The sequence below is a fragment of the Cervus elaphus genome, chromosome 31 (genome assembly GCF_910594005.1).
Source record: "Cervus elaphus chromosome 31, mCerEla1.1, whole genome shotgun sequence".
In the NCBI taxonomy this organism is placed as follows: Eukaryota; Metazoa; Chordata; class Mammalia; order Artiodactyla; family Cervidae; genus Cervus; species Cervus elaphus.
In genome coordinates, this window is record NC_057845.1 from 23,416,245 (window position 1) to 23,442,586 (window position 26,342).

The following is a 26,342-nucleotide window of genomic DNA, read 5'->3' on the forward strand; positions in this document are numbered from 1 at the left end:
GTTGTCTGGCGGTGATTCTTCTAAAGATAGCCATTTGTCAACACAGCTGGTCATGTCCCATTTCTCCCCTCATTTAAAAAGCTTTGGAAGTTTTCACCTAGTCTGTATTAGTTTTCTAAGGCTTCCATAATAAAATACCATAGGCTGGGTGGCTTAGAGAACAGGCATTTATTTTCTCACAGTTTGGTTGTTCAAAGTTCAAGATCAAGGTGAGGCAGATCTGGTTTTCTTTGAGGGTCGTAAGGGAAGAATCTGCTCTAGGCTTCTTTTAGGCCAGCAGTTGGCCACTACTTGCTTCCCCTTCAGTCCCTCTGTGCACATAACCTGGTGTCTCTCTTTGTATATCCAGAGCTCATCTTTGAAAAGCTCTGACCACTCATACTTTCCCGTTTGTGCTTCGCTTAGCCTAGAATGCCTTTGTCTATCTTTCCCAACTCGTCAACTTAAATCTATATTTTAATACCTTCCCTCAAGGAAGCCTCCAAGAGTTAACCCAAGGCAGTACATTAAGAGAGCATTCTGGCAGAGCAGGAGGAAATATGAACTAAAGTCTTGTAGATCAGGGTTGAGGTCCTATTTAACTATGAGACGTTGAACACTTTATTAAACATTTTTTGGGTTTTGTGTGCTTATCTGCAGAAGAGGTGGTGGTAAAGCACATCACAGAAGATTGATAAGAGAATTAAGTAAATTACCATGTGTAACATTCCTAGCACAATGTCCATGTTTGATTAATAATCTCTCCCTCCTTTCTAGTTTAATAGTACTTGTTCCACACGTCTATTGTTTCTTTTACCATAGTTTATTCTAATATGTCCTCCCAAATGGAGCTACCATTAGGAACAAGGAATGTATCTTATTCATACCTTTAGCTCTGCAATTTCTGTAAGGAACAAAGGGTGTTGAACTCTGTCTAACTTTCAAACTCCATGTGGTTTCTGTTAAACTTTGACTACCATCAAAAATATTTATAATATGGAATATAGGCATGATTTCTCAATATATGCACAATACTTGCGAAATGACTAATGGATAATATAAGTCATCTAAAGTAGTACAATACTCCAAGACATAGTTTGTAAATGGGTCACTGATAAAGATCTGGGCAACACCCACATAAAACAAAGTAACCATTCTTATCATCAGAATGTAATGAGCAAAACAGTAATCAAAAGTTGTAATGTAATCTGTCTGAAGGAGGGAAAAAAGCATTTGCAAAGAGTGTTGCTTTCAGGGTGCTTAGAAAGGAGTGGGAGAACAGAATTTACCATTGAGTCTGCAGAATAATGCATATCAGCAGAAGCAAATATTCCATTAGGCTCAGCAGACTTGCTCACTTAGGTGAACTATATACTTCAGGCTATTATAACTTTGTATCTCTAGCCCTTAATATAACCTAATACAACTTTTCTGTGTCTCTACTATACTAATTAAACTTCCAACAATGATTTTGTGTTCCACGTCTCTAGGGTAGACAACTCTTTGATTAGTCAACAAGAATATGCATTCTTGGCAGTTGAATTTCTCATAACTAATCAACACCTGATATTGCTATTTTTGGTATCCTATCAGTTTAGTTTATGAGTAAGTACCCCTGCAAGTCATTTATATTTGAAAGCTTGAAGTTCTTGTACCTGTCAATGTGACAGTTTGACATCGGACATGGAGACCAAACCAAGGCACTGGCTTCTTGGAAGGACTGGCCTCAGTTGTCAACTGGCCCTGCATTTTCTCTATACACATAAAGTAAAGACAACTAAATAATGAAATTTCTTTTCTACACATTTCATAATTTTAACAATTTAAATTCCTAGAATAAGATTCAAGACAGATTTACCTTTAGCAGTATAACAATACATAGTGATATGACATTAGTCTGGATATTAAATTTTTTTTCTGAATATCACATGGTTTTACTAGGTAGCTTTGATTTTTTAATTACGAGTAATAGAAAAATAACTCAATATATAAATGTTGTAATGCTTATGGTATATATTATTTATATTTTTAGCTGTTATCTAGTCATCATCTTTTCTAAACTAAGCTGTCTATAAGTTTCAAACCATCTACTTTAAACACTACAAATATCTCACTATAATTATATACCAATTTTAATGTACCCACTACCAATGAAACAAAGATTAACAATTTTAAAAATAAAATTCTTTCAAAGATAGATGTTTTGCAGTTATCAGAACATATAGTTATCATATACTGAGTTCATTTCTGTGACTACTATTACTTTCCAACACCACTATTTATCTTTTAGTAGACTGAAATATTTTTATATCCAAATCCAAATATGATGAAAGGAAAATAAATGTAATTGACAGTGAAGAAGTTATAGAACCTAAACGTCTCTTCTAAATATCCTAGCATGAACTTACAGTGATTTTTTTTCTACCTATTCTTTTCCTGTTTGGGATTACATGCTGTATATTTGCCCCACATAAACATGTCTGTTCTTACTAAGAAAAAAACGTTTAAATCCCTAAGCATAGTGTCAGCAGGTGCTGCCTGAGATGGGAATGTTTATAAGCTTTATGATATTAACTGCAGCACTCAACCTCAGGTGGCATAAAGCATGCAAAAAAGAACTTTCTGTCAGTTTTATTATTTCTAAAAAGGTTCCCCTTGAAGCAGAAGAGTGACCTTGCTCTGCTGGGCTGACATATGCCACTGGATTAATGGTCGAGCTCTGCTGGAGGGAAGCTCACAGAAACGCTACAGCTCCAGAAGCTGGGCTGGCGGTGTCCATTAATCAGGGGACCAAAATCATGCATCAAACACACTCATTTAAAAGTAGTAAAAACGACTTTAAAAAAAAACTTTTTGAGAATTAGCTTATTGTTTGTCATTACTTGTGTTCAAGGAGATCCCTGCATGACTAAAATATCTCCTGGGGAGAACTTTAGAAAGGTTATTATGTACCCAGAGGCCAAGTGAATGTGGTGGAAGCTGAAGACTAATGGAGGTAAAGGAGAGTTCTTGTTCCAGAGAATTTGATGGGAGAGTTTATTGAATGGATTCTATTCTCCCAGCTTAATTTTTACACCTTTATTTAACTGTGATTTTAAAGCAATGGGTACTATGACTGTTTGCCTCTTTGTGATGATTTTATTTTATTTTAAAAAGTGGAGTAATTGGATTTAGTGGCAAAAACATTTGACTAGTAAATTTGGTTTGGAAATTTCTCAGGAACCTAAAGTTTGGGTCAACACAGTCAACTGTTAAATATGTTAATAAGTATCTTAAAAAAATAAAAATAAAAAAAATTTAAAAAATATATATGTTAATAAGTATCTTAATGGACTTTAAGGTACTCTACATTCTTCCACCACATGTTAACTAGTAAAATTTTTCACAACTTTTCCTCTGATTACTGAAAAGGAAAAAGACTTACTCTAAATCCTTGAAAAAGAATCTTCAGTTCAATTTAACTAATAAAAAGTTTTCTTGCTTTTTAAAAATTTCTTTGATGATAAAGTTGAATAAGCATAACTTTTATGCTTTCAATAGTTTGTCTTCTAGATTAATGATACTATGCATAATACACATGATATCATTTCATTGGTAGGTAAATCAAAGAGTAGGTTAGTATATTTGATCATTAAGATTATGATCAATATCATAAGGCTTGCCCTAAGTATTAATTCAAAGTTATTCTTCTCCTAAATAACTATTGGCTTCCTTAACCATGATATTCAGTATTATCTTCTTTTGTTAGCCATACGCTACTCTGGAGAACTATTTTTGCAAAATTATTTATTTGCTTTCAATGATTATAAGATTAAAATAACAGACAATGAAGTGACCATAGTTAAAATATTATTTAATATTTGTCTATAAGTAGAAAAGTTTAATATGTACACAACAGAAAGTCAATGTCTAAATTTATGGGAGGATTTTACATCTTTCTTATAACTGGAAAATTTGAATCAATTTTTTTATACCATTTTCTCTCTCTATCAAGGTGCCTAGCAAACAAAATTAGTAAAGGAAATTTTCTCATGCAGAAAACACTTATCACTAAGTAGGGATGATAAATACATAAAATATATTACCTGTAACTCCTCATCCTCTTCCCACCATCTTCCCTAAAACACATACCATCTTCTGTAAACTTGGTAGACATGGTTATCATGATCTCTAATTCTAAGCCTGAAAATAGAATGCTTCTCAACATAGCCTTCTCCATGAAGGTCCTAACAAACCATCCGTGCTGCTGCAAGAACTGAAAACTTCCTGCCAATTTTGGTTTGGAAAGATAGTCCATCCAGAAAATGGGAAATCCTAGTGATGATTCTTGTGAACATACAACACTTTTCTAATGCCCCCAAGTGATTATGTTCAAGTGAAGAGTTCAGACACACTAGACACGTTGTTTGTCATCTTTTGCTCCTTTTAATACACAATGCGTGGTTCAATGTGTTCTAATACTTTATCTTCATTTTAGCAATTATTGTCTTCAGACTTGGCAATGTCTAAAGTGTTCCTCAGTCAAGAACTATACAACCTCTTAGAGTAAATAATTTTTGAAGATGTTTAAGCAAACTCAAATTGTATTGATTTCAGCTAATTTCATGTCCAAAATCTGAGATCATGTTAATGTATTTTTTTGAGACTATCAATAATATAGGTATAGACTTATGCATACAAAATGCCTTTTGTGTATTAAGTAGTCAGTGCAAATATAAATAATGATAAATATAAATTTCCAAGCTGACGTATAGTATACATTATTAATTTATTGTGTGTGTGAATATAATCTGCTTTTAGGAATTGCTTCCATATTTGTATGCCATTCATTTGAAAATGGCTCTGTCTAGTTTTTTTCAATAGAAATCAATTGATAGCACCAATAGAGCGTAAATTCTTCCAGGATAGATTCTTAACTCATTCATACAGACAACCCTGACTCTAAGCACAAAGATTAGCCATAGAAGTCACTTAGTATATTTACACCAAATTTCATAATGTAGAAACATTATGCTCTTTAATTAAACATCAGCAAGTCATTTTCTTTGACTATAACATGTTATAATTTGCTTTTGTATAACTGGGAAATGTATGTTTTTTGTCATTTAACTTGACGAGAAACGTGTGAAATTTGTCATCTGCTGTGGTTTTCTCAAGCCTCCTAACTGTAGGATTTTCTCTTTCGGTCCTACATCACTTAAGACCAGGGGCAATCATTGTGTGCTAAAATGATGCAGGGTTGGTAAGTGGTCTCATAGAGAAGGTATGACTTGATCCAGACCTTAAAGAATGGACTGGATTTGAGTAGGAGGAAGAAAAGTGGAAGAACATTCCTTGAGAGAAAAATAGCATGAGAAGCAACTTAGAAACAAAATTGAATGTGTCCACTTTGGCCAGTGTCAGTTCTGCTTAATCAGATTGCCTAGTGTTTTCTGATCCTATGAGGAATCATGAATGCACAACATGCCAAATTAGGGCTTCCTGATAACTAAAGAAGCATCACTGAAACTCTCTGAGCTTCAGTTTTGCTTATCTGTAAACTGGAAAAATCAAGAACTACCTCAAAAGAGAGCTGTATTTGTTTAAAGAAATGATTATAGATAAATCACTTGGCATGGAGCAATCTCTCAGTGGCCATCATAACAATGTGGAACAAGCTTTACTTTTTGAGAAGAATGGAATGATAAAAACTGGTACTTTAGGAGTCCAGTGGTATGATTTTAGATGATTGGAGAGTCAAGAGTTGGGACTAAGGGGCTGAAAATTATTTCATTGATGCAGGAATGACATATTTGTGTGGTGGCAGGTGGTGCTAGTGGTAAAGAACCTTCCTGCCAATGCAGGAGATATAAGAGATGCGAGTATGATCCCTGGATCAGGAAGATATCCTGGAGGAGGACATGGCAACCCACTCCAGTATTCTTGCCTGGAGAGTCCCATGGACAGAGGAGCCTGGCAGGCTACAGTCCATAGGGTCACAAAGAGTTGGACGTGACTGAAGCAACTTAGAATGCACGCACACAAACGCAAGTCAAACCAGTCAATGGTAAAGGAAATCAACTCTGAATTTTCACTGGAAGGATGCTGAGGCTGAAACTCCAATACTTTGGCCACCTGATGTGAAGAGCCAACTCATTGGAAAAGATCCTGATGCTGGGAAAGATTGAGGGCAGGAGGAGAAGGCAGCGACAGAACATGAGATGGTTGGATGGCATCACTGACTCAATGGACATGAGTTTGAGCAAATTCGGGGAGATGGTGAAGGACAGGGAAGTCTGGCGTGCTGCGGTCCATAGGGTGGCAAAGAATTGGACACCACTCAGTGACTGAACAACAAGGAGAATAAATGCCAACAACAGAGATTTGGGGAAAGAATTGAGCAGATGTGGAGGCTGAAAGAATGTGTGTGTGGTATATTACATTATTTTGCATTATGTGGCCAAACTCCCCAAAGAGAGGAGTGAGCAAATATGCATTTCCAACAGTCTAGGTGGAAGGTTCAGAAGGCAGAATCAACACAGATCCTCAAGGGTAAGAAGACATAAGTAGAGAGAGATTTTTGTTCACACATGTGCCTTTCAGCCTGAAGACAGGCAGAGAAGCTACTGTAAACTGGAGCAGCTACAAAAGTGGATACCCTAGGGAAACTGATTTCCAAGAAGGGTCATAATGAAACATTTCTGCAGGGGTCAATAGGGACCATTTAGTGTACTTGCTTATGGGTTTAGCAATTAGAAAGAGAGAAGGAATAGAAAATAAGTACTATAATAATGATACAGGAGTGAGTAAGTCAAGCAGAAGTTTTACAGTAGGAAAAACGAGGAGCTGAGACATTTAAGATAACCTGATCATGGTCACATTTTTTTAAGTTTTCCATTTCCTTTTTATTCTATATGGTTTTGAAAGAGTTGGCAGTGTGAAGTGACAACTTTTGTTGTATTATGCTTTTTACCTGAAAAGTTATTTAAGACATATCAATATTATTTATTTTAAAAATTCCTTTCAGACAAAATAGAGTATCTTAATTTTTATTCGATTCCTAAAAGTACATCATAACTTACAGTCAGTGTATGCAATGCAAATCATGAGACATGATAATAAGTAATGCATCGGTATGATTGAGAATTCTGAAAGTTTGAGTTCTTTCTATTTATAAAACTTGTTTTCATTACATTAAATAGACTGATATGATAACCACTTTTGCAGGTACAGCTCATTCTACAATGATTTTTTGTTTTTAGTTATAGTTTCCTTTAGATCATCTTCTTTGAGGTAGTTTCAATTTGCTGAAAACATCTCTCGGCACACCAACTTCTCAAAATAAAGCTCTAGCATGGAAATTTTGACACAACTTTAAAACACTATGGTGGAGTCAGAATCTGCACTTCCTTTAGATGGTCTGCAGCTGACACGAAAAATACTAAACCAAAGAGATCAAATAGACCAACTTCTGTTCTAAGAATCCAGATGTAAAAATATTTAGAGCTTTGATACATATTTGAGCACTGAGTTGCCTTTCCTTGGGGTTAATGTTAGTGTTGAAGGTCATGTTTCACACTCTGCTTGTCTGTCAGCCTTCGGGCCCCGGCACCCAAACAACTGTCTTCCGTCAGCACCACATGATAGCGTAATTATTTAACACTGAGGCAATCCTAACAGATTATTTTAAGTGAGTTAAACTTGTTTCACACTCTTCAAAAGACCTCAGCACCTGAGTTAGTGAGAACAATTAGATCCTGGAATGCCTTTGGATAAAGGCTGACAAGCTTATTGAGATTGGGCATATTACAGAATATTCATACAAGCACGTGCTGAAACATAATCCTGAACTTTAAAAGCATATCACCAACGAAGGCTCTATATGCGATATTTAGGTGATATGAGAACGTGTTGGCACTCTGTAATTCTTATTTGCCAGTGTATTTCAAAATACTGCGGATGTCTGACTCATATATGCAAATTTTTTCTTTGAAATAGACTGTGAAACTTTTCCGCTGATGCCTTACCCAAATATTAAGTCATGCTGGAGATAAGATTTTACTTGAAGATCCCAGAAGTTGGACAGTGGTTAAAAAATGAAAATAAGGGTTCAGTTCTTTTGGTTTTGGTCAAAAGGTTGATTTACATTCCAAAAGAGAGACCCCCTAATTCTTCTTCATGTTGATAAATTTGGGATGGTCATTGTTTTAAGAAACCAGTTTAGTGCTATCTATCAAGCTAAGTTTATATACTTTTCATCCAGGTTAGTAGTAAGTTTCTTTGAAAACAGAAAACAGGATTAAAACTTTGTAATTGAATGATATAATAGAGAGTACAGCAGGATGGAGAACTGGGGAAAAAAAAAGGATTTTTTTTTTTTTTTGCAAGTTCTGGTTCCCATGACAACTTCCTAATTGAGAAGGACTCTATGATTTTCAAGAATGATACAAACTTCATATGAAGCTTCACATTCTATAATGACTAGAATTGTTATACAAAACTAGAGAAGAAATGAGACTAACAAAAAAGAATCTTAAGTTCTTACATATTGTTCATTGCATTGTGTAGGGACACACACAAACACAAAACACACAGATGTGTTTAAACACCCCAAATGCCATTTTTTGTTGTTGTTCAGTTACTAAGTCATGTCAGACTCTTTGCGACCCCATGGACTGTAGCCCACCAGGCTCCTCTGTCCATGGGATTTCCCAGGCAAGAATACTGAAATGAGTTGCCGTTTCCTTCTCCATGGGATCTTTCTGACCCAGGGATCCAACCTGCATCTTTTGGCAGGTGAATTCTTGATCACGGAGCCCCCATGGAAGCCCAAGTGTCACTTATTCATCTCTATTTCTGTGTACACCAAGTAGACTATATGGAAGAGGGTAATCTGTGCTACATAACCAGATAGTCTTTAAAAGATAACACAATACACATTTATACTGAAACATTTGTTGTACTAAAATAAATTTAGAAACCAAAACTTTATTCTCTCCTTAAATTTGTCCATACCTCTAAACAAACATGACCTAAGCGATGTTAATGATATCTTTAAAAATTGGTTCCTTAGAAAGTTATGCAACCATTAACTTTTAAGACTATCTATTAAAGAACACTTTTGGGTTCACAGCAAATTGAGAGGAAGATACAATTTTCCCATGTGCCCCCTTACTCTCACACCTTATTAACTCTTTGTAGATTATTTTTTAGCTTTTATATAGGTACCTTTGGTTCTTTTATTAATCCAACATTTTATTCAGAAAATTTGAAGCATATATAAACATAGTATAGTACAATCTACCCCATATATGCATCACCTAATTAATCATTAAATTATTCTTTATGCTCATATACTTCCTGCCCCTCACTAGATTATTTTGAATTACAAAAAAAAAAAATAAAAAGATACTTCCTTAATAACATCATATAGTTACTTATTTACAAATTTCTCCAGTTGTCTCCTGGATGTTTTTGCTAAAATACTTTACTTGATCTATATCTAAACACAATCCATGGATTGTACAGTATTTAGTTGATGCAAGTCTTAAAGATTCTTAATTTATACTTTCCTTCTCCTCCTTTATTTCTTTCTATTGATTAGTTGAAGAAACCAGGTTATTTGTCCTGTAGATTTTCTCATTGCCTAAATTTTTCTGATTGACATTGTATTTTTGATGTCCTTTAGTATGCTTCTCTGTCTTATTTGTTGTGATCTGCTAGTTAGATTCAGAAGCTGGGTGTGATTGCACTTTTTTTAAAAGAATATTTCATTAATGATATTAGATGCTTCCATTATGAAGCACATATTCTAGTTCATTCTTTTTGTGATTTTTAGTAGCCATTGATGGTCGTTGCCTAGACCCATTATTGCATTGTCATCTATAGCGTCACTTCATTTTAGACTTAGTCACTTGTCTCATTCATTTTTTAAAATTTCCTATATATTTAGTTTCTGTCTCCTCCTATAGTGATACTACTGAATGGATAGATAAATAGGTTGTCTGGTGTGTATGCTCAGTCATGTCCAACTCTTTGTGACCCCACTGATTATAGCCAGCCAGGCTCCTCTGTCCATGGAATTTTCCAGGCAAGAATACTGGAGTGTATTGCCATCTCCTACTTCAGGAGATCTTTCCAAGCCAGGGATGGAACCCTTGTCTCTTGTGTCTCCTGCATTGACAGGTGGATTCTTTACCGCATTCCACCTGGGAGGTTCCATTATTGCATTAGGGACTTACAAAATGGTACTTTTGTAATTTCACCACTTAATTAATTAGCTAGACTATACACACACATATACTTGGAGAGAAAAAATTTCCCTAATTAAGTATCTTGTTACTCTAAACTATGTTTCATACAAGAAGGACAGATTAAATATTTGTCTTTCCTTTTATTTGTCAGTTTTCATAATCTGGCTGCAACATTTCAAAAGTAACAGCTGGTGTTTTTCTTTTTAGTTAGTATCATTATGAACTCATGAATTCAGACATATATATTTCAATGTACCTCAGTTATTATTCTTATTGATACTCCACTTGCCCCATACTTGGATACAATTTATCCCGGGGACAATATTTTTAATATAGCCATTGTGTTGTTTTGGAATGGCTCCAGAATCTTTGAAAGCTTCCCTGCTTTATGGTATGACAAGATCAAAAATGGGAGAATATAGACTAATAAGTCTGACTTCAAATATCATTAACACCATTATTTATCTTCATTGTTCCTTAACATACCCACTTATATATACCTATGTCATTAATAATGGTGTGAATACTGAAAACACGTTAAAACTAAAAACTTTTTTCCTTCCAGCTTTATTGAGATGTAATTGGCTATACAGTACTGTGTAAGTTTAAAGTACCCAGCATAATGATCTGACTTACATACATCATGAGACGGTTATCACAATAAGTTTAGTGAGCACTCATCATATCATACAGATATGAAACAAAAATTTTAAAAATACTTTCCTTGTGATGAGAACTCTTAATTTTTGCACATAACACACCACAGTGTTAATTATATTTATCATGTTGTACATTACATCCCTAATACTTACTTATCTTATAACTGGAAGTTTGTGCCTTTTGACTACCTTCATACAGTTCCCCCTCTCCCCACCTCCTACCTCTAGTAACCACAGTCTGATCTCTTTTTCTGAGTTAGTTTCTGAAGTGTAACTGACCTATGCGCATGTGTGTGCTCAGTCATTCCGTCACATCCCACTCTTTGCAACTCCATGAACTGTTGCCTACCAGGCTCCTCTGTCCATTTTTTCAGGCAAGAATACTGGAGTGGCTAGCCATTTCCTCCTCCAGGGGTTCTTCCCGATTCAGGGATCAAACCCACATCTCTTGCATCTCCTGCATCGACAGGCAGATTTTTTTCACCCCTGAGCCACTTGGAAAGCTAATTGGCCTACGCCTCTATGTTAATTCCTGGTCTACAACATGATTTAATATTTCTATATATTTCAACATTATCACCAGGCTGTCTAGTTACCATTTGTTACCATACGAAGACGCTATGCTATTATTGAATGACTGACTCTATTTCACAATTTCACTCATTTCTTTTTTAACTGGAAATCTGTACCTCTTAATCTCCCTCATCTATTTCTCTCATCCTTCCATTCCCACCCCTCTGGAAATCACCTGTTTGTTCTTTGTATGTATGATTATTTCTATTTTGTTGTGTTTGTTCATTTGTTCTGGATTTTTAGATTCCACATGTAAGTGAAATCATATAGTATTTGTCTTTCTCAGTCTGACTTATTTCAGTAAAAAAAAAATACCCATTAGGTCCATCCACATTGTTGCAGATGGCAAGATTTCCTTCCTTTTTATTCCACTGTGTGTGTGTGTATGTGTGTGTGTGTGTGTGTGTGTGTGTTTATACCACATCTTCTTTACCCATTAACGTATGAATGTGTACTTAGGTTTCTTCCATATCTTGGTTATTATAAATAATGCTGCAGTGAACAAAGGGATGCATGTATCTTTTCAAATTAGTGTTTCTGTTTATTTTAGATTAATGCCCCGGAGTGAAATTGCTGGATTGTATAATAGCTTTATTTTTAAATTTTTTGAGGAACCTCCTAACTTTTCCAATGCGGCTGCATCAGTTTACATTTCCAGCAAAAGTGCACAATGCTTCCCTGTTCTCTCCATCTTTGCCAAAACCTGCTATTTGCTGTCTTTTGATAATAGTCATTTGACATTATTAAATGTCAAATCGTTTTGATTTGCATTTCCCTGATGATTAGTGATCTTGAGAAGCTTTACATGTGCTGTTGGCCATCTGTATATCTTCTTTGGAAAAATATCTACTCGGGTACTCTTTCCATTTTTTAAATTGGGTTTCTAGGAGGGGAGTTGATGCTGACTTTTATGACTCCTTTATATATTTCTGATTTAATCATTTTTTGGATATATCATTTGCAAATATCTTCTCCTGTTCAGTAGACAGCCTTTTTGTATTGTTGATGATTTCCTTTGCTGTGAAAAAGCTTTTTAGCTTTATGTATTCCCATTTATTTTTGCTTTTGTTCCCCTTGCAGGAAGAGACATATCCAAAAAATACATTGCTAAGATTAATGTCAAAGAATGTACTGCCTATGATTTCATCTAGTAGTTTTATGGTTTCAGGTCTTACATCTAAGTCTGTAATCTGTTTTGAGTTTAGTTTCTTATGCACTGTGACAAAATAATCCAAATGCATTCTTCTGCATATAGCTTTCCAGTTTACCAATGCCATTTGTTGAAGTAGCTGTCTTTTCTTCATTATATATGCTTGCTCCTTTTGTTGTAGAATTGACCATGTGGTGTATTTCTGGGCTCTCTATTCTGTTACATTAATCTATGTCCCTGTTTTTCTGTCTATACCATACTATTTTGATTATTGTAGCTGTATAGTATAGTTTCAGATCAGCCAGTGTGATTACTCCAATTTTGTTCTTCTTTCTCAAGATTATTTTCACTATTTAATGTCTTTTGTGTTTCTATACAATTTTTAGAATTATTTGTGAACTCATACAGTTCTGTAAAAAATACCTTTAATATTTTGATAGGGATTGCACTGAATTCACAGATTGCCTTGGGTAATATGATAATTTGTACAATATTAATTTTTCCAATATATAAGCATGGTCTATCTATTTGTAAGAGTCCTTTTCAGTTTCTTTCATGAGTGACTAACAGATTTCTGAGCACATGTCTTTTACCTCCATAGTTAGATTTATTTCTAGGTACTTTTCTTGGATGCAGTTGTAAATGGGATTGGAAAACAGGTTAAATTTGTCATTTTTGTTGTTCTTTAAACCATCAAATTACTGTTTTTTATTAGTTGCTTAAAATATTTCCTCTCTCTAAGCCATCAATTCAAAATAAAATTAGATTCATTATCTTTATTTGGAATTGTTAGGGATTGCCTTTATTTTTATTTAAATTTGTTTATAAATATTTTTTAAAGTTATATAGTTTTAAAGTCAAACTGATGAAACAAGGCATATTTAGAAAAGTTTGTTTTCTCTTCTTTTCCTTGTCTTTGCTTATTGTACCCAATTTCTCTAAGAAAGAAATACATATTTGCCTATATTGAAACATACAGATATGTTTCCACTCTTAGATAAAAAGCAGTTTATTATGTACATTTTTCTATGTTTGACTTCTTTCACATACACTATATCCTGGGATCATTCCACATCAGATAAGAGATATATTTCTGGTTTTTGCAGATGCACACATTTCTACTATTTGAATTTACCATATGCTAGTCAATCAGTCCTCTCCTGGTGAACATTGAGGTTTATAGCTTTTCTATAAAAAATTTCCATTGAATGTGGATGTGCAAATCAATTTAGATTCAAGTGTATCTGATTTAGTTGTCTAGAAATGAAATTTTGGGTCAAAGGGTAATTGCATGTAATTTTGTTAGTTTTTCCAAATTATCTTACACAGGTGTGTCATTTTACAAACATATCTAATTGCATAAGGAAAGACTATACAGATTTATAGCTGAAGACTAAATATAATCCAACAGAAGCAAAGAATTATCTAAAATGCGAATTGCTTTTTTATTTAAGTTACTCTTTTGTTGATACCTGTTTGTTTATATAATAGCTCTGTCTTGATGGGAGATTTGTTACAAAATAATATTTGCCAAATCTAATCCACTACAATTATACACGGCAAAATTGTCAGTATTGAAACATATTCTCATTTGTAAAGGACTGTCATCTATGAAACCAGCTTACCTCCACATGATTCACCTTTTCATTAGAAAGTTAACAAGAGTAGAAATTACACATTTGTTCATTATCCATACCTCATAGTAGACATTAGTCCTTTTTCATCATAAGCCATAGCCTATACATTATGAAACCATCTCAGAAAGTCATTTTCTGACAAGAGAATAATGAAATTTTAAAAACATTATTTTAAATACTTAGATTTGCTTCTTAAGGGTTTCTTAGCATGGATTGATATTTTACTCCTCTGGCTTGAATCTGTTGAGTGATTTGTAATGAGATGACTGACAAAACCCAAAGTAATAGTTCTGAAAACCACTACTTCTCAATCTGCTTCTATTGATATAATGAGGGGGGAATTAATTTTAAAAGGTGGTGACTATTGATTACTTAATGGCAGAAGATACTATGGAGAAGTGCTGAGGTGAGCCTATTCCGTGCCCCTCTGGGCAACATGACCCATTATCCAGTGGTGGATAACACATTGTAACCTTCATTAATATTTAATAGGCAGGGCATAGACTACAAAAGTGCCCTAAGCACAGGCTCCAATAGGCCATAAGAATGCTTCAAGTATATAAAAAAGTAACAGCTTTCCCTGCGTTCAGATTGTTTATACGCAGAACAAGAACACACTCAATTCCCTTTTGCGATTTCCGGGCAATGATGGCCTGGCAGAAATGCCTACTAGGCAAGTTGAAGTGATTAATGCTCTCGGAAATCATTCTAGGTCCGTAAGCCCTGCATGAGAAGATTGTATTTTCCAGAGTAGTTTTCAATTTCAGTCCTTCTTTTTCTCTCCTCTTGCCACAAGTTGAAGGGCTTCTTCAGCAAGGGTGGCAAGTCAGCAGAAGGCGTTAATTGTGTCTAACACAGCCATCAGCCTTGGGGTAGTGTTCTGGACCACAGTGTCTATCAAGCTCACCCCTTGTCACATGCCAGGATCTTTTTATTTCAACTCATTTAAAAGAGAAACAAGGAGTTTTAAAGATAGCTAGTAGGAAGATCTGAGAATAAGAGTGCTTGCAAGGACTAAGTACCTTTGAAGCCGTCTTGAACTAAAATGGTCTGTGACTTTTAAAGGACATACAAAGTTTTACAGATTACTGACTCCCATTTTTAACTTTTCCAATTATCAGGTTATTTTTCAGTACCACCAGCCTATTTTGAAAATCTTATAAGTTTGAAATGAAATAATGTTCTTAAGACAGAACATACATAAATTCTATAATGTCTGATATCCACCATCTCAAACAATATATAAAATTAAATAGTGAGAAAATATCAATTTTTGATTCCATGACTAAAGATTTTTGAAAAATGTCTTTAGAAGAATCATTTACTTTGCAGTAATCAGGAATTGCTTATAATTACCTGCCTAGAATGAGTTACATAAGAATAAATTTAGCCTTGTAGGCAAAAAGTATCCAAGAGAACAAGGCTTCTATTAACATATTGAGTTTTCTCTCAAAACCAGTGAATGAAATTGACCTAGAGGTCTCATTGTAATTCCATGTTAAATGTGGAAAAATTCAGTTTTACTCCCAACCTAAGAGCGTGCATACCTAAATGCTCTTTTCAATTTATTAATAGGTCTGTGTATATGCTGCCTTCTCTTTCTGATATCTAGTAGAGAGTTTCAAATTATCAGCAATGGGAAATGCATTTGCATTAGTTTTTTGACAAATATGATCTTTATGAGGCACAATGGTGAATCTACTCAAATGCTTGCTTTTGTTTTCTTGTTTTGCTGTTTTCTATTAGTTGCCTGGTTGTCTAGCAACACATGTCATTCTTAAAAGCAAAATTAACACTATGAGTCCAAAATAATTTAATAGATTTTCTACAAGGTGCTTAACACTATATCATAAACATAAAAGACATTTTATGAACTGTAAATATTAGAATGATACTAACATACCATCAGCACCTTTAGATACTCCAGAAAGAAGAGTCTTTTTAATCCTGTATTCACAAGAGACTTGGGCTTATTAAGCCATAATCTAATATGTTTAGCAGTTTTATCAATGAAAGTCACAAATCCTAAGTTTCTTTTGCTTTTTCTTTCCTATTTTACAGCGCAGCAGCAGTTTTGGGAACTTTGATCGTTTTCGGAATAATTCCACAGCAAAACCAGATGATTCGACCGGGGTTAGTATTCCATTCCATTTTTATGAGTGTTATACAAAACATTATGAAAAATTATGAAGCCAATATAACTTTTGCAAATTATAGTAATCAAAAGATATATATTTAAAAAACATAGCCTTGCATACATTTTTTTGTGACAAATGAACAATTATTTAGTACCTAGCACCATGCTGGGCATTAAGAGTAAAAAGCTATCTGAGAAACCCAACAGATGTTTGGGAAGGCAGAACATCAATTTAAGAAGAGAATTATAATTTAAAGTGACACATATGAAATGACATACATGTTAAACTGTATGTAAGTTATAATTGTTTTAATTTAGGAAGTGATTAAATGGCTTAACTGGAAATTAGTTAAGGAGAGCATAGGCTGCTCATTTACACTTTCACACCTCTGTACACATTGAAATGGTGGTGGACATTCAACCGTGAAATCAGTGGTGACCATTCCATGAATGCGTTTGTGCTAAGTCTCTTCCGTCGTGTCTGACTCTTTGTGACCCTATGGACTGTAGCCCACCAGGCTCCTCTGTCCATGAGATTCTCCAGGCAAGAATACTGGAGTGGGTTGTCATTTCCTCCTCCAGAGGATCTTCCTGGCCCAGGAATCTAACCCAAGTCTCTTATGTCTCCTGCATTGCAGGTAGATTTTTTACCACTAGTGCCACTCGGGAAGCCCCATATGTATACATTTACAAACCATGAACACTTTAAAATGTAGCTTAAGAAAAGCTTCCTATAAGCTTATTGACATCATCATCATCACTACATTTAATTGAGCACTTACCAGGAAGTAAGCACGACATTAACATTAAGCACTTTACCTACCTGTAAGTAGGAAATACTATTATTTTTATTTTATCATTGAAGAAATATGTTTGAACAAAATTACTTCTAAATCATATGTGTCATAAATGACAAAGGCAGAAAGCGACAACTTGTTCAAAGTTTGCTATTCTGTTATACTATCTCATAAATCATGGGCCACCTGTGAAAACTGATTAAAGAAGGTATAACAACTAACAAAATAGTAGACAGGAGGGATATACACTGAGAAAAATGAAAGTATATATTTATCATTAAACCTTTTATTTATTTATTTATTTCATTTATTTTTATTAGTTGGAGGCTAATTACTTTACAATATTGTAGTGGTTTTTGTCATACATTGACTTGAATTAGCCATGGATTTACATGTAACCTGATTTATTTATTCATGTGGTAGATTTGTTTTAGATCAATAGGCTTTAGATATTATGCACATCTTATTCATTCTAGATATTGCCTTATTATTTTTTACAAAGAATTTTCTTTATCATGTCTAATTTCTCAGAATATTTTTCAGATTCCTATATGTATCTATCTATATTATCTTTAAATATGTTTATTTCAGCAATGGATATTGTAGACAAAAGTAGAAAGAAAATGACATCTACTATTTCTTTATAAATACCTCCGTTGGCACATATATATGCACGTGTGCATACTATATCCCTTTATATATACATATTACATATTTCCTATTTTATTCACCTATATATTTATATATATAAAAACTTATACATAAACCTTTATACCTACATGGATATAAATATATAAAATTGTATGTAGCTTTATGGTCTATCAACATTTACATAATTGCAAATAATACAATGCAAATAGTGAGAAACCTTATACAATTTTTACAAATAGTGAGAGGCCCTATACAACACAAATAGTGAGAACCCAAATGTATTTTTTTTTACAAATAGTATACAGTGCTGCTGCTGCTGCTAAGTCACTTCAGTCATGTCCGACTCTGTGCGACCCCATAGACGGCAGCCCACCAGGCTCCCCCGAAACCTGGGATTCTCCAGGCAAGAACACTGGAGTGGGTTGCCATTTCCTTCTCCAATGCATGAAAGTGAAAAGTGAAAGTGAAGTCTCTCAGTCGTGTCCGACTCTTAGCGACCCCCTGGACTGCAGCCCACCAGGCTCCTCCGTCCATGGGATTTTCCAGGCAAGAGTATAGAGTGAGAAGAACTATAAAATTTTTTTAGCGTGAGGGATTTCCTGTTGATCTTTTTTTAAATCTTTATTTTATATTGAAGTGTAGCTGATTAACAACGCTGTGTCAGTTTCAGATTCAGGGCAAAGTGATTCAGTTATACATATATTAGTGTCTATGCTTTTTCAAATGATTTTCCTATTTAGATTGTTATAGAGCAGAATTCCCTGTGCTATACAGTAGGTCTTTGTTGGTTACCTATTCTAAATATAGCAGTGTGTACATGTCAGCCCCAAACTCCCATATTGTATAAACCTTCAACTTTCTATAATCCTACATAGATATATTTACTGTTATTAAGTTTTTATTCTAGAGTTGACCTATAAAAGTTGCTCAGGCTCATTCAAACTTATTGATTAGTAATGGTGGCCTAGCAATTTGTGAGAGAATTTAGTGAACTTGATAAAGCAGATGGTTTAGCAAACCATCATTCACTCATTCAATAAATGTGTATTGAGCATCTATTCTACAACAGTATCTCCCTTAGGCACTCAGAAAGTACTGTTACAATACAGGTGAAAATCCTTACTTCATGAAGCCTAGAGTCTAGGGGGAGACAGACTTTAAAACAACAACAACAAAAAAATATAAGCATCTAAATAAACTGAGATTCAGGCTTCAAAGATAAAAGCACAGAAAAATATTGAAATTAAAAATATGTCAACCTCGTCTCCTCAAAGCTTCTGTAAATAATTGTAGAAAAGCCTGAAATTAAAAACATTTATGGCACTTTTTTGAAACTTAGGCAATGGTAAGTTAACACAGATAGTAATAAACTAATATGTTTTCTTATTTTAGTTTATAACTTTACAGTGAAGATAGAAAAAGTTTAAGTAAAGAGAAAAGAAAAGGCCTAACACTAAAATTTTTAAGTAGTTTCAAGTTATATTTTATTCAGTGCTTTCAAATTAGGCAAAGAATCTTTGCCTTTATAACCCTGATTGTAGACATTAATAAAGTGCAATGAGGACTTAAACTGGCTGTCCATTCATACTTATCATAGACAATTTGGGGTAAGACATGAAGTAAAACATAGTATTTATCAATAATGATGCTAACTATGTCATTACACCTTCACATTAAAATATTCAAGTTCACTAAAGAGACGTTTCCCATGATTTTTTATATTCCTATTGGAGATGGTGGACAGTGCTAGACTAAACGACCTTCAAGGGTCCTTTCTTACAAATCTGGGGTATTAAATATATGTCACCCAAAAATGTCCTCCAAGGGGAAAAAAATGCCAAAGTTCTACATAAAAAGTTCTATTTATTCAAAAAATATTGAGGGTCAGTTATGTTCTTGGAATTATTTAGATACTAAGGATGAATAGAACAGATAAAATCTCTAGTCTTATGCAGCACATATCAGAGTGGGAGATGCAGGCAGTAAAATATAAAGAACAAACAAATATATTATTGGATATTGTTAAGTGTTTAAGAGAAGAACAAATCACAGTAAACATACAGGGAGTGTGGGCGCCTGTGGGCTATTTCAAATGGGGTGATCAGTCAGAACATTTCTCGTCTATTACTTGGCATGTGAGTGGAAACCTGGATGAATGAAGGAAGACATTTGTGGATATCCGGTGGAAGCCAATGGCTGAATCAAGTACAAACATTGTGGGAATATGAAAGAGAAACAGCAGAGGTACTAGTGTGGCAGTACTCAAGTGCAGTTGTTTCAAATGTTGGCATGTATCAAAGTCACTTGTAGAGTTTGTTAACACACAAATTGTCCCCAAGTGATTCTGTTGCTATTGGTATTAGAACCACATTTTGAGAACCATTCCTATAGTGAATAAGAAAAATCTGAGAAGTAGCAAGGGGTGAGATGGTTTGAATTCTTTATCTCATATACACTCTATATAATGTAATATATATATTATATTATGGGCTTCCTTGGTGTCTCAGTGGTAAAAAATCTGCCCGCCAAAAACAGCAGATGTGGATTCAATCCCTGGGTAGGAAGATCCCCTGGAGAAGGAAATGGCAAAACACTTCAGTATTCTTGCCTGGGAAATCCCAAGGACAGAGGAGTCTGGGGGACCACAGTCCATGTAGTACAAAAGAGTCAGACTACCTAGTGACTAAATATCAACAATATTATATTGTAATATGTATTATAACAATTGCATTATATCACATTATATTATGTTGTTATAGAGCCTTGTGAGCTGTGAACATTGTTTTATTCTGAGTTAGATGAGAAATCACTGGTTTAACAAAATTCTTAATAAGCAAAAATCAGAAGCAGCCTAAATAGAGATTTGATTAGTATGTGGAGTACATAAAGATCCCTGTTTTAATGGCTGGAACCAGTTCATAATTAATGTTACTTGAGAATGTTGGAAATGTGCACGTATTCATCACCTGTAAGATGGAAAAACTGCAGTTTCTCTGTGGATTTAATTAACTCCAAAATTTAAAAAATAACCATGACCATTTCAATTTATAAGAAGCAAGAAAGTATGTTAATGAATGTTCAGCATGGATAGATACTATAGCCTTTCTAAGGCCTCCAAAAAATATCTCTCATCTAAGTAGATAGTCACTCATCATGCCTGGCATATTTTTCTATTTTGTCCATCTCATAAACAGGAAGGACTAAAGTAATTCTACTATACAGCTATTAAAATATAGCTAAAATGGTCTTTAATAATTTCAGATGTGAAGCTCATGTCTTTCAATAACACAAGTTTTATTTTCTGAGTCTGTAATACAGGTAACCAGACCTAGACAATGTTAAAAACATGCGTTATTTTCAGATGGTTTGAAATTTTGAACACTGCTGCACAGAATGTACAGGGAGCCCACAAATTTGGAATCTTCTAACTATGTTTTCAGATCAATGCTTTTCATTGCTTCATTATTTTGTCTTTTGTAAACAATTCTAATTAGGTATATGAAGGGGAACCCGTAAGTGAAAGTGGAGAACAAAACAAAACTTCACATAATGGAGGAAGTTTAGGTAAAAAAATGAGAGCTATTTCCTGGACAATGAAGAAAAAAGTGGGCAAAAAGTACATCAAAGCCCTTTCTGAAGAAAAGGTAAGTGTCCTCTGCTAATTGTTTCGTATTTTTCTATTAATGTGTTTCTTAAAAGATGGAACAGGTTCTTCTAGATATAGAAGTACTTGGGAGCTTATGAAGGACTTCAATATACTTTTTTCCTCGATAATTTTGCCAAGAAGTTGGGTGGAAGACAGTTATTGTTCACATTTTAATAGAGGAAACAAGAGACTCAGAAAAATCCCACCTGTTGTATGTGAGGAACATAGATCATTTACGTTAGAACAAACAGTAATATGTCATTTCTTTTCATTACCAAATGATACTGTTTTATAGATCGGCTTCATTTTATTAATCGCTTCATCAGTTGGTGAACATGTGGGTTGTTCCCACTTGGGGGCTATTTTAAATAATGCTGCCATGAATATCTTTGTTGAAGATTTTGTGTGGAAAAATTCTTCTTTTCTCTTGGTTACGTGGTAACTCTGTCTGATACTCTGAGAAACTGACAAAGTATCTCCTAAAGTGATTACATCCTTTTACAGTCCCACTACCAGTGTGCAAGAGTTCTGGTTTCTCCACATGCTTGTCAACACTTGCTACTGTCTGTCTTTTGTATGTTAGCCTCTCATAACGGGTAGGAAGAGAATTATCCTTATACTTTGATTTGCACTTCCCTGGTGGCTAATGATGTTGACAAACTTTTCATGTGCTTCTTGGCCATTTGCATATCTTCTTTTGAAAAATGTTTATTCAGATCTTTTACCTGCTCTTTTAATTGGGTTGTCTTTTTATTGTTGACTTTTATGATTTTTAAAACAATATATTATGATACAAATCCTTTACAAGATATATGATTTGCAATATGATATATTTTCTCCCATTTGTGGATTGTATTTTCACTCTCTTGATGGTATCATTTATAGCACACATGATTATAATTTTGAGTAGTCCAATTTATTTCTTCTATTATCAGCTGTGCTTTTAGTGTTATATCTAAGAAACCATTGCTTGATCTAAGGTTACAAAGATTTACTCCTGTGTTTTCCTCTGAGAGTTTTGTAGTTATAGCTATTAAAATTTGAATATCACCCATTAATTTTTCTACATGGTATGTGTTAGGAGTCCAACTTCATTCATTTGAATGTGGATATTCAGTTATGTCAACACTTCTTATTGAAAAGACAATTATTTCCCCATTGTATTGCCCTGGCATCTTTGTTGAAAAATCAACTGATCATAAATATATGGATTTATTTATGAGCTCAGTTCTAGTTCATTGATCTAGTCTTATATCTAGTCTGTTTTTAACCCACTTCAACAGGATTTCTCTCCCCAGTACTCCATTAAAACAATAGTCACAATCAGTATTAACCTCTATGTTGCCAAATCAAATGGTCACCTTTCTTTCTTCTTACATACTCCTCAGCTGTGTCTGATGCAAGTGATGACTTCATTACATATGAAACATTCTCTTTTATGATTTCTTTGGGCATTCTGGTTTTCCTTCTTTCTCGTAGTTTCCTGTCTTGGCTATGCTTTCTTCCCTGTCCTTCTAAATATTGAGTCTTCCTGAGGCTTGATCCCAGATGCTTTACTCAGTTTAGTTTTTCTTCTAAGGGATCTCATTTTGTCTCATGACTTTGTTTTTCACAATTACATCTCTAGCTATGATCTCTTTACTTATCTGTTATATAACAGTTGCTTATTTGATATTATCACTTAGATGCATAATAGATATCTAGAACTTGAGATCCCTAAAATGGAATTACTGATTCTCTATGCTGTACAAAGAATTTTTTTCTTGTCCTGTCTTCCAAGTAAAAGCAAAACTGTACTAATTGTAGATGTTGGAAAGAAAGGAAGGGGAAGAGAGAGAGAGGAGAAAAAAGAAGAAAGCCTATAGATCACTCAAAATTTATTCTTTCACCCACTCTTTATAGCAATTCATCAGCATATCCTTCTAGTTTTAACTCCAAAGCATATCTAAAAACTCCTAACATCTCCATGTAAGTTAATCCTGCTTTAGATTAAGTAAACAACCTCTCATGCCTAGATTACCTAATTGGTTTCCTTCCTTCCACTCTTTCCTCCATAAAAGCCATTCTCCACGTGAAAGCCAGAAAGATATTTGAAAAGTCAAGTTCAGAACACATCACTCCCTCAGTTAAAACTTTACAGTACCAAAATGCATTCCCTTACCATGATGTGTTCATTACAGTCCTCTGAGAAGTAGACCCCAAGAAAGCAATAGACACACCAAAGACTTACTGGAGAAAATGCCTGTGCAGGATAAAGAAGAGAAAGAAAAAATGAGCAAGAAAATCCTGTAGAACACAATGCAAGTCTGGTAACTATGAAAGGAGACAAAGAAAGAAGGAGGATCATTCAAATCTCACACTTTAGCACTGTTTTAAGAAAGCTTTGGCCAGATTGACAGGAAGTGCTCGAACCCAAGGTTTTCATTAAAGAAGCCCTGCATCCCACCAGATGGACTCAAATGGTAGCCCCACTAATTAAGTCATTGGTACCTGGCTTCCTCGCGAACACGTTAGTGAACACAGAGGGCCGGTAGTTAGGGATGTCGGTAAAGAAGGGTCCCACGGCAAGAGATCTGAGCATCTGAAGGGTCCAACAGCAAGAGGTTTGCATGGTCACTACAAGTGGCTTATAAAGTCCTCCTGACCTGGCTCCAGTCTACTTCTCTGAGCTCATACCCTCATACTCTCTTCGCTCTCACTCAGCTCCAGCTGTGCTGGCCTTGTTGCTTTCCTCTGCGTGTGTGCATGTCTGACTCTGCAACCCCGTGGACTGGAGCCCACCTGGCTCCTCTGTCCGTGGGATTCTCCAGGCAAGAATACTGGAATGGGCTGCCATTTCCTCCTCCAGCGGATCTCCCCGACCAGGAGATGAAACTGCCTGCGCCTCCTGCTTTGCAGGTGGATTCTTTACCTGCTGAGCCACCTGGGAAACCCTTTCCTCTGCAAAACTCAAGTTAACTCTTTGTTTAGCTATTTTGTTCCTGCTATTTCTTTTGAGTGGAATACTATCTCCAAATCTTCATATAAGTCACATCATCTTATCATTCAGGTCAATAATGCAGACTCTGTTCCCATTTGGAGGAGGTCTGTGGTGGTCCCTCTAAATCAGTCAACCTTCCTCCAAACCTAATGTGAGTAGCTAAACCTCTCACTTCATCCAGTTTTATTTCCTTCATAGCACTTATTCTCTGAAATTGTCTTGTTCATTTTGTTTACACAAACCTCCCCAAAGAGTACACATGCACACACACACACACACACACACACACAGCCGAAAAATGTACCTAAAATGTACCTTATTAAAGGTATGACCCTGAATCTTGTTTACCATGGTATCCTCAGTTCCCCCAAACAATGCCAGGTACTTAGAAGATGTTCTATAGGCTTGTACTGAATGATTGAACAAATGAATAAAGGAATGGATAAAAGCAGAGAATCAAAGTAAGCATATATCATATGTTTATTCTGAAGTTTTATCAATGTTTAGAAATGCTAAAAAAATGAGGAATATTGAATTATATTTTGATGAGTATTAAGAAATTCATAGGTTTTGTTGAAACTATCTAAATATGGAAAACATCTGAGATGTTTTCAAGCAGATGTAATTTCTTTTGAAATTGTCTGTCTTTCCTAATTTTATGCAAGATTTGCTTTTCACTTGACTAGGTGGCAAGCACCGTATGAGATTTGTAAAGCTTCTTAGATAAGCTTTGCTTTAGAATTGCAAAGTGTGCATGTTTTATTCATATCTAGTGATCTGGTAGGGTGCAAATAACTGACATGAAGCAACTATGCAGAGTTTAAACTTGTAATATCAGATCTCAAAGGATTAGTAATGGTGGTAAACAGATGATAAGGAGAGTATGAAGAAATAAAAGCGCTTTAACAGATAAAGCACAAATGTTAATAAACCTAACATTGCTGATTAAATAGTCTTGGTATGATATTCATTCTAATTACAAACATAAAGTGGATAATTTCAGTTAAATTCCAAAATGTGGACTGTTTCAGCTAAAGAATTTTTCCAAGAATACCAAAAAACGTTTTGCTAGAAATTGAGCTAAGGATTAATGACACTCATATTTTATGCTGGTGTATTCCTAAGTATTTTATTGCTGAAGTATTGTCTTGTTTGTTAAATCAATGCACACAGTGAAAGTCTCCAAGGAAATCGGTTCTTTGCACTAAACTTCTGATATGATTTTCTGAAGGATGAGGAAGATGGAGAGGATACCCTCCCATACCGGAACAGCGACCCCACACTTGGAACCCACATTGAGAAGAGCTCCCTCAAAACCAGTGACTCCTTGGACAGCCTCTACAGTGGACGGAGCTCATCAAGTAAGGATAAGTGACAAGATGGGACATCTGGGTTGAGTTAACTAAAAACAATGAATCTATTTCTCTTAGGCCTGTGAAAATAGCAACAAGCTTCCAGTTACTTGACTAGCATGTTGAATCTATGGAATTGCTATTATTTAAAATCATACATAGTATATTAGAATTATAGAATATTTTGAAAATTTTAGCATTGTGGTCAGCAGGGCTCTTGGGATAGGCCTTAAAAAGATCACACAGGTGGGAGGGGGGATCAGGAGGGGAACACATGCAAATCCATGGCTGATTCATGTCAATGTATGGCAAAAACCACTATAGTATGGTAAAGTAATTAGCCTCCAACTAATAAAAATAAATGAAAATAAATAAATAAAGTGAAGGCATAAGAAAAAAAAAAAAAAAAGGTCACATTGGTGATTAAATCTGAATCCTACAATAAAGTATGCTGGAGAGAACTAGCATTATTTTGAATCCAGATTTTTTAAAAGAATTGAAATATTCAGAAAACTAAAATCCTGTTCTCTTTCTTTTTTCCTTCCCTTT

At 34.7% G+C, this 26,342-nt stretch overlaps 1 protein-coding gene across 2 annotated transcripts in view; it reads left to right on the plus strand.

Annotated features, from left to right (window-relative positions):
* SAMSN1 (SAM domain, SH3 domain and nuclear localization signals 1) overlaps positions 1–26,342 on the plus strand; it is a 93,660-nt gene that overhangs the window by 47,254 nt on the left and 20,064 nt on the right. For both annotated transcript variants that reach the window (XM_043892979.1, XM_043892978.1), the window contains exons 2-4: positions 16,292–16,363; positions 21,310–21,459; positions 25,673–25,802. In XM_043892979.1, coding sequence (XP_043748914.1) covers positions 16,292–16,363; positions 21,310–21,459; positions 25,673–25,802 — 352 coding nt within the window. The remainder of the gene's footprint in view (positions 1–16,291; positions 16,364–21,309; positions 21,460–25,672; positions 25,803–26,342) is intronic.